The sequence below is a fragment of the Myotis lucifugus genome, unplaced genomic scaffold, assembly GCF_000147115.1.
Source record: "Myotis lucifugus unplaced genomic scaffold, Myoluc2.0 scaffold_1076, whole genome shotgun sequence".
Classification (NCBI taxonomy): Eukaryota; Metazoa; Chordata; class Mammalia; order Chiroptera; family Vespertilionidae; genus Myotis; species Myotis lucifugus.
In genome coordinates this window covers 60,795-69,622 of record NW_005872124.1, presented here as the reverse complement: position 1 = coordinate 69,622, position 8,828 = coordinate 60,795, and the positions used below count along the sequence as shown (strand labels likewise).

At 59.8% G+C, this 8,828-nt stretch overlaps 1 protein-coding gene across 1 annotated transcript; it reads left to right on the top strand.

Annotated features, from left to right (window-relative positions):
• The first annotated feature begins 1,131 nt into the window (after window positions 1–1,131).
• On the top strand, window positions 1,132–3,545 carry LOC102435715 (mastin-like). Its single transcript, XM_006107250.3, has 6 exons — window positions 1,132–1,250; window positions 1,348–1,408; window positions 1,591–1,771; window positions 1,996–2,267; window positions 3,150–3,295; window positions 3,381–3,545. The coding sequence occupies exons 1-6, from the start codon at window positions 1,248–1,250 to the stop codon at window positions 3,543–3,545; spliced, it is 828 nt and encodes a 275-aa protein (XP_006107312.2). The 5' UTR covers window positions 1,132–1,247.
• Window positions 3,546–8,828: the final 5,283 nt, after the last annotated feature.

Below are 8,828 nucleotides of genomic sequence, written 5' to 3'. Positions count from 1 at the left end.
GTTTCTAGAGACCTGAGCTCATCTAAGTGCTGCAAAGCATCCCTTGATGGTCTCCTCACTGGGCTCACGGGGGACAGAGGACCGGGTGTGGTTCAGGTGTGGGAACCCCTCCTCCTTCTTCTCTCAAACCACTGTCTGGTCCTGTCCCATGCTTGGTGGAGAATGATTCTCAGAATGTCAAAGGGCAGAAAAGTCTGTCCCTGGCGGGTGGCCGGCCTCTGCCTGTGTTTGGACTTTGGGGACGGACTCCTCCATTCAGAAAGCATGGAGTGTGAGAGGGGGGTTGGCTCCCAGTGCTGTGGGGGTGCAGGCGTGTGCAAGAGGTGAGGAGAGGTGAGGAGAAGTAGCATTAAATTGGCACCTCTCACACCCTTTCCTGTGCATTTTGGCAAAGCTTGATCATGCATAGAATGTATGAGGACAGCTGAGCAGATGCCTGAGTGTCCTGGGGCGGCCGATACTGATGCCACAGACCCGGACCTTTAAATGAAACTTTATTCTGTCACAGTGTTGGAGGCTGGAAGTCTACAATCAAGGTGTCAGCAGGTCCCACTCCTTCCAAAGGTTCCACGGAAGCTGCCTCCCCCATCTCATGGTGTTGCTGGCTAACTCTGTCTGCAGGTCCAGTGAGTCTGTCCTTTTTGGGGGACACTGTGAACCTCAAAAGAAGGAGTGGGGCAAGGGTGCACTGGGCCTGCTGCTCTCCTTCCCCCCGCCTCATCCCACTCTTGGCTCAGGTGCCTGCCCCCATCCCATCTGTACCTCTGCTCTGTGTTGTTTCAGAGCATCTGATTATTTATCATTTATTTAGCTCCTCACCCGAGGACATGCTTATGGATTTTAGGGAGAGTGGAAGGCAGAGGGAGAGACAGAAACATTGATGTGAGAGAGACACATTGATTGTTTGCCTCCTGCATGAACCCTGACCAGGGCCGAGGAACCTGAAACGAAGGTATGTGCCCTTGACTGGAGTCGAACCTGGGACCCTTCAGTCCACAGGCTGTTGCTCTACCCACAGAGCCAAACCATCTAGGGCTCCAGCACCAATACTGAGTGTCTTCTCAGAGAGGAAACACCATGTTTCTTATCTGATAGCTGGTCTGCTGGTCACCACTGGTCCCACTGAAGAGATAAGCCCCGCCTCCTCCCATGCCCCACCCCAAAGGAGGGCGGCTTCCCCTTGCGCCTGTCTGGGCAGGAGGATAAAGGGGCTCAGAGGGTCCAGGACAGAGGCAGACAGACCTGGCATGGTGAGGACGCTGCTCAAAGCCCCATCCTCTCCCTTCCCAGGCTGTCCCTGCCCCACATCTCCTCACTGGCTCTCCTCCCTCCCCTCTCCCCCTGCAGATGCTGTGGCTGCTGGTCCTGACTCTCCCCTGTCTGGGGGGCTCCGTACCTGTGACCTCAGGTGGGTCCTGACCCCCAAGCCTGGCTTTTCTCCAATCCCCTGACTGACCTCTCAGAGGCCGCCCCTGGGATGGGTGGTGGTCCCCCTCTGAGGGTGGCTCTGGGATAGACTGAGGATGGGGCCATGCTGAGTGCCGGGCGGCGGTGTCTGGGTCCCTGATGGCTCCTCCTCTGCTTCCCCAGATCCTGGCCCAGGGACTGAGCTGGTGGGCATCGTGGGAGGACATGATGCTGCCGATGGGAAGTGGCCGTGGCAGGTGGGCCTGTGGGTCAGGAATCAAATAAGTTCTGAGTGGATTCTCAATTGTGGGGGCTCCCTCATCCATCCCCAGTGGGTGCTGACCGCTGCCCACTGCATTCCAGGGTAAGTCTGACTCTGCCAGCACCCGGTGAGGGGGGTGGACAATGTCGGGAGGCATGTGATGTGTGTTGGGGGACAGATGCTGGGCTGAGTGGCTGCAGACCTCCCACCAGGATTCAGCTTCCTGGCGCTCCCCTTGCCCACCACAGAGGGAGGTCTCTGGGCCCTGAGGGGCTGGCCCACTTCCTGCCACAGCCTCTCAGAAGTCTTTGGCCTTCTGTCCCCAGGAGAAACCCAGTGACTCGGCACATTAAGGTCCAACTAGGACGAGTTAGACCCTCAGACAGTGACAGTGTGCAGGTGGCCAGGATCATCCGCCACCCCAAGTACAGCCTTGGGCAGGGACCAGAAGGTGGGGCGGACGTGGCACTTCTCAAACTGGAGGCCCCCGTGCAACCATCTAACCTCGTTGGGTTGATCAGCCTCCCGCCAGCCTCCTCCTCATTCCCCCCAGGCACACGGTGCTGGGTGACTGGCTGGGGCCACATTGCTTCTGGAGGTGAGAACCAGGTGACACGTGGGAGTGGGAGGAGGAGACTGAGGGCGATGCAGGGGGCGGGCCAGGCTTTACAGAGGAGGCTCAGCTGGGGTCTGAGCTGGGGTCCCTCCGGGGTCTCCCTTGGGTGTAGGAGGGAGACAGCTCGAGAGGAGTCTGTTAAGGAGCAGAGACCAAAGTAGCAAGAGTGAGGCCTGGCCATGGGCATTTTTAAAAAAAAAAAATCACCCAGGGATATTTTTTCCAATGATTTTTAGAGAGAGTGGAAGGGAGAGCGATAGGAAACATCGATGTGAGAAGCATATCGATTAGTTGCCATTCCAGCCTGGGCTGGGGATTGAACCTGCAACCCAGGTACTTGCCCTTGACCAACAATCAAACCTGGGACCCTTCGGGTCAGTGCTCTAACCAGTGACAAACACTGGCCAGGGTGCCATGGGCATTTCTCTCCCTCACTCTGCACCAGTCTGTGTCTTCCCTATCGGGAGTCCCCGTTCTCCCTGAGTCTCGATAGTGTGGTGGAGAACGAGGAGAGAGAACTTCAGTGACGAGCTCCAGGATTCACTATTAAATGGACAAAGTCAAATTTGACAGTAGGACCGCTCACTCTGCATTTCTTGGGGGAAAGAACTTGCTCTGGTTTTTCCCAATAAAAATTATTTGTGGATAAAAATATATTTCTGTTTCTTTTTGGAGCTTGGTGCCCACAGTGTCAGCCTAGAGATTATCAGCCCATTGGCCTCGAGTGAACGCAGGCAGTTGGGGTCTTGGGTGACTCCCTGGGTCCCCCTGGGGGCACTGAGGCTCAGCGTGTGGTTCTAGAACCCGCGGCCTGTGACTGTCCGCCCCCTCAGGACCACAGGCTCACTGGGCTTCTTCTCACAGTGCCGCTGCAGCCGCCTGAAAATCTGCAGGAGGTGGAGGTCCCCATGGTGGCGAATGAGATCTGTAGGCAGCAATACCTCAGGATCAACAAGTTTATCCAGGACGACATGCTGTGTGCTGGGAGCGAAGGCCGAGACTCCTGCCAGGTGAGACCCCCAGACTGTGTCCTCCGTCCGTTGCTCCTGCCTGCAGGGGCCCTGAGTACTGACCACCTGTCTCCTCTTCCCACAGGGTGACTCTGGGGGCCCCTTGGTCTGTAAATGGAAGGGTACCTGGGTCCAGGTAGGCGTGGTGAGTTTTGGGCACAAGTGCGGACTTCCCAACTTTCCTGGAGTCTACGCCCGAGTGACATCCTTCTTGCCTTGGATCCGCCGTCTTATTCGTTCCTCTCCTTGAGCCCGGGGCCGGGCAAGGATGCTGCCCATGAGATGAAGACAGGCCCTCCAGGGTGTCTGGGGGACCCTCCCTGCTCCCTCCCAGTGCCAGCTCTTCATTGCACCTAGCGCCCTCCTCCACCCCGACCTGCTCTGAGATCCTCCTGCCTCAGCACCTCCATCAGCCTCTCTCCCCTGACAGGCAAAAGGGAGAGAGAGGTGGAGTGTGCTCTGAAGTCAGGCAGGCACTGCAGGACTCCTGCCTCCTCCCCACCCCCTGTAGCTCATTAAACTGCATGAAAAACTGCTCTGGACTCAGTGCACTTACCTGTGGGCGTGGCCAAGGCGGCCAGTGGGTGGTCCGTGCTGCTGGGGGAGCCCAGGCTCTGGGAGGGGGACCAGGTGGGATGGGCAGCTATGGCTGCAGCAAGGAAGAGGGCGACCTGGCGGCTCTCCTGGCTGGGTGGAGGTCAGTCTGCTGCCCGGGGCTGGAGGCCACAGCACGGAGGGCCGCCCCAGAGGGTGCAGACCGTCCCTGTTCCTCCTTCAGTGGCAGTCAGTGTGTCATGGAGGCTTTAATGACTTGGACGTGGCCGCATGCAAACAGGAGGTGCTGTGTTTCCATGGTCACCGCTGCTCCCTCTGACCCCGCGGCGCCGAACCCCCATTTTCCAATGTGATCAACTCCTGGGACCAAATGAAGTGCAGCCTCATTTCCACACAGACCCTCAGTCTCCCACTCTTAGCTTCTCCCAAGCAGGGCAGACCTGCAGGGGCCCAGGACCTGCCAGTCCTTCTCTTCCCCGTCCCCACCCTCCTGCTTCCCCAGCTCCCGGGTCCTGGTTGGTTGGAGGCAGCAGAGAGGAGGGAAGAGATGGGACCCCCGCCCCCCCCCCAACTCCCCAGGCTGCTGTCCTGGCGTTGGCACCCCTTCTGGAGATACACTGCTGTGCATGGTCCCCTCAGGCTCTGCAGAGCCCCTCCTTTCTCCAGGGGGTGGGAGGGGCTCCCAGTGGAAAGAGGAGCTTCAGTTTCAAATCCAGGGAGTGAGAAGGGGCTGTGGAGCCCCCCCTGCCCCAGGCACTTCCTGCAGGACTAGGACTTGGGGGGCATGGATGGTGCCGACTGGGGTTGGTCCCGCACCTGCAGGTTGGGGCCAGGACCCAAGAGGGCCTGTGGAGCCTGAGGTGGCCTGTACTGTGGGTGACGGGGCTCCATACCCTGCAGCTACAGGCTGGTCCCCAGTCTGATTCTACAATGGGGTGGTGGCCTTCCAGACAGCCTTCCAGACCTTTTCGTGCCAGGACCCCTGCCCCCCGAGACCAGGGTGGAACAGCCCTCCTCTCTCACTGTGACCCGGTCCTTAGGGGAGGCCCTGACTCCGAGTTAGGGAGAGTGGAAGCTCCAGGGCGGGCGGATCAGGAGCTGTGTCCCCCATGTGCCCGGGACTGAAGTCTGGGTTCCTGGCAGCCAGGAGCTCTCCAGGAAAGCCTTTTCCTGGGAAAATGAGGCCCAAGACTCAGCTGGAAGGCACCACCATGCAGATGGCCCCCCTTGGGGATCTGCTCCGCCCAGGGAGGGAGGAGGGGGTCACACAGCACAGCCTGGCCCTGATCCCTCGCCCTCCGGGTCCAGGCACACATTTTGCCTAAGTGACTGCCTGTCCACGATGCCCTGGGGGTGGGCGGCTGCCAGGTGGTGCACACACATCCAGGTCCCCTGTGCCCCCCAGGAGGGTGTGGGCTGCCTGCCTTGCCATTGGGCTCTGGGGACTGTGAGTCTTTGTAGGGCTTTCCTCCCTGGGTGAGGGTGTAATCAGACCTTTAGTGTTTCCAGGGTTAAGAATGAGGGTCTGAGTCACTCAGAGGCCAGGGCTCCCAGGGGAGTGAGAAGGACCTAGAACTTGTTGTTGGAGGGAAGGCTGGAGTGAGACTCACCTGGGCCTGGGGCTGTGTCTGCAGGCATGGCCACGGGGTGGACCCGCAGGGCTCTCTCCAGGGGATGGGCTCAGGGCTGTCCCCCCTCCCCCAACCTCACCTGTCTGGAATCACAGCCAGAGCACCTGGCTTCCTGGCTCAGCTGTAAGACAATGTGGGCGGAGCCAGATGCCTGGGTGGAGATTGAGGAGCAGGGCATGTTGCCTCTTTTCTCTGAAATCAGTTCTGATTGAGTCCTGGGCCTGTAGTGGTGGGTGACACTGAGCCAGCAGGGCTGTGTCCCCAAAATAAACTCCTGCAGGGCGTGGTCAGTGCCCATGGGCACCCTGGGGAGGGCCCACAGGCATTGGCCTCTTCCCCTTGTCTGAGGTGAGAGAGACACCTTCAGGGTTTGGAATGGAGACTCCACGCAGGGCCATGCCCTTCCAGGTGGAAATCACACCTCAGTCACCACCAGGCTCTCCCCCTGTGTGGTGTCCTGGGGTCACAGTGACAGCCCCCGACTGGGGAGTGTGTGCTTAAAACAACACAAATGCATCCTCTTACCGGCTGGAGGCCAGGAGCCCCCAATCAAGTTGTTCTGGGGCCACAGCTACTCCCAGGCTCCTGCCTCCTGCAGCTGCTGGTGGTGCTGGGACCCTTGGTTGGGGAGGATCCTCTGGACCTCCAGCCCGTCCTCCCCACCCCTCTGTGCTCTCCGCATCCTCACCTCTTCCTACAAGGAACCATTATTGGATTTAGGGCCTCCCCACTCCACTCTGACCCCATCTGAACTGGTTGCATCTGCACTTGTTTCTAAAGCAGGGCAGGTTCTGAGGGACCGCACTGGTCCACACTGACTCCCTCACTGGTGAGGTTACAGGCCACCAGGCTGTGTGCTCCTGAGAGGGGGAGCGCACCCCTGAGGAGGCAGGGGCCTGGCCACAGGAAATCTTTAGGATTCCCACGGCCCAGCACCCAGGGCCCCCATCAAAACATCAGGCCAGTGAGGGCCTCTGTCCCTCTCAGGGAAGCAGCGTGCTCCCCACCTCACAGTGCCCTCCAGCCCGTGACGCTGGCCACACAACAGGCTGCCGGCTCTGAGTGGTCCCGGAGCTGGACAGGACTCTGCTGCAGGTCCAGCTGCACTGGCCTCACAGGACGTAGCAGACACGATGGTGATAAAAGTATTGGTGATGGGCAAGCCCCGCGGGGGGGCAGGACAACACAGGCCATGCAGCCTGCACTGAAGACTATTCCTGAGATGTGGGTACATTGAGCTCCTTGTGTCTGGAAGCCAGGGATCAAGACGTGCCACCATCTTGGTGGGACAATGACACTGAGCACCAGGCACAGGCAGGGCTGCTGTGTCACAGTGGGGGGCAGGGAAGGTGAGGGCCCTTGGGTGTCCCTTGCCTCCCCCTCGTCAATGTGATGGCAGGTGGACACGTGCAGCCACCCGACCTGAGAAGTCCCTGTGACCAGAGCTCAGCCCCTCAGGGATGGGGGTCTGGGTCGTGCTACCAGGTAAGTCCCAGAGTCCCAGTTAGCAGCAAAGGGTGGGATCCAGGTGGACAGTGGAGGGGCCCTGTCGGCCTCAGTTGTACCCTGAGCTTCTGCTTCCCAGTTTCCTGGGCAGGGACTCCTCTGTGGTCCTGCGGCCCCCTCCTCAGCACACGAGGCAGAAGGTGGTGGATGCTGCCGGACACAGATATGGGCCAGGTCCCCCTTCAGGACAGGACCTGATGGGAGGCCTGGCAGTTCCTCTGGCTGTCTCGCCCCGGCAGGTCCCTCTTGGCTAGCGCAGGGAGAGGCAGGGCTGGCACTGTGTCCCAGTGGGGCCGTGGCCTGGGTCTCCCTGTGGGCTGGTCAAGGTGTCATCAGCCTGCATTGTGCTCCAGCCTCGCCTTCTGCCCCAGCTTTGCTCCATCCACCTGCCTCCCAGGTGCCTCTCCCTGACTTGTACCCACAAGAAATCCAGGCTGCACTGCACAGCCAGGTGGCCCCTGCCTGCCCTTCCTGTGCCAGGGGATGAAGGGGTGCAGAGAGGGTTTTCCATGCAGCTTCTGGAGAGCACTCTGCAGGGGGCATGTGCAGGACCTCAGCAGGCCACGTGCCAGGCAGATGGCATGCTCTAGTCAGATGGTGACGAGCTCCACGCTGCCTCACAGGGTCCAGTGGATTCAGGGGCTGCCCTGTGGCTCGAGGGGCCCAGCATCAGCTCTGGGGCCCTGCCTGCCTGGGCCCAGCTGCCTGGGCCCAGCGCTCTGGGGCTTCTTCCAGCAAAACTGCACCCTCTTGGCAGCTCTCCTTGCTCAGGCCGCTGGTCTGGCTGTGCTTTGTGGCTGAGATCCGTGCAGCCAGAGATGGCTGCTGCCCAGTGACAGCAGGTGGCAGGTCCGGGGGAGGCAGTGCCAGGGCCCAGCAGCTCCTCGCTGCCTGCTGACTGACCCCCGACCTGGGTGGGCCTGAGAGAGGAGCAGCTCCCTCTGCCCATGGCCCAGCCAGGGGCCCCTGCCTGCCCTTAATGTGCCAGGGGATGAAGGGGTGCAGAAAGGGTCCCAAGGAGGGTCCCTCCAGGTGAGGATGCTGCTGCTCAGACCCTGGCTTCTCCATCCCCACACGGGGACCCCGGCCCCTTGTGGTCTCACCCAGGCCCCTGCCATCCCCGCAGATGCTGTGGCTGCTGTTTATGAGTCTCCCAGGCAATTGAGTGGCCTTAGCATATCATTAGCATATTATACTTTGATTGGTTGAACAGATCACCAGATGACCAAACACTTATCACATTAGGTTTTTATTATCCTATATAATAAAAGGCTAATATACAAATGGACCAAACAATGGAACAACTGATTGCTATGACACGCACTGACCACCAGGGGACAGATGCTCCACGCAGGAGCTTTCCCTGGTGGTCAGTGTGGTCCCACAGGGGGAATGTTGCTCAGCCAAAAGCTTGGCTCACATCTGGCGAGGCGAGCACAGTGGTGGTGGTGGAATCCTCTCCCACTTTTGTGGCAGGCGGGTGGTGAGGAGTGAGAAGTATGGACTTGGAGAGGGCACAGGCTGGGCTGAGGGACAACCCCCCCACCCCCCATCCCTGAGTGCACAAATTTCATGCACCAGGCCTCTAGTATAGGATAATAAGGTCCTGAAGTCTCTCCTCCTGGAAACCCCTCAGTTCTGGGCAAGCCAGGCTGGCAGGTCCCTACCACACAGGGCTTGTGAAGGGGGTATGTGCTTTGGTGGTGGTGACTTCAGCAGACTGGCTGCAGTGCCTGGCAGGACAAGTGCTGGGCTGTGGGATGAGGGGTGGGTGGGGAGGCTGTGGAAGCAGCTGGCAGTGAGAACTGGGAGTAGGGTAGGCTGGAAGCTGGGAAGGTACC

What these genes read in the sequence shown, in the direction of transcription:
- LOC102435715 (XM_006107250.3), top strand. An exon ending in GCTGCCCACTGCATTCCAGG is followed by an intron (nt 1,772 to 1,995) that starts GTAAGTCTGACT and finishes TTCTGTCCCCAG; the next exon opens with GAGAAACCCAGTGACTCGGC. An exon ending in AAGGCCGAGACTCCTGCCAG is followed by an intron (nt 3,296 to 3,380) that starts GTGAGACCCCCA and finishes CTCTTCCCACAG; the next exon opens with GGTGACTCTGGGGGCCCCTT.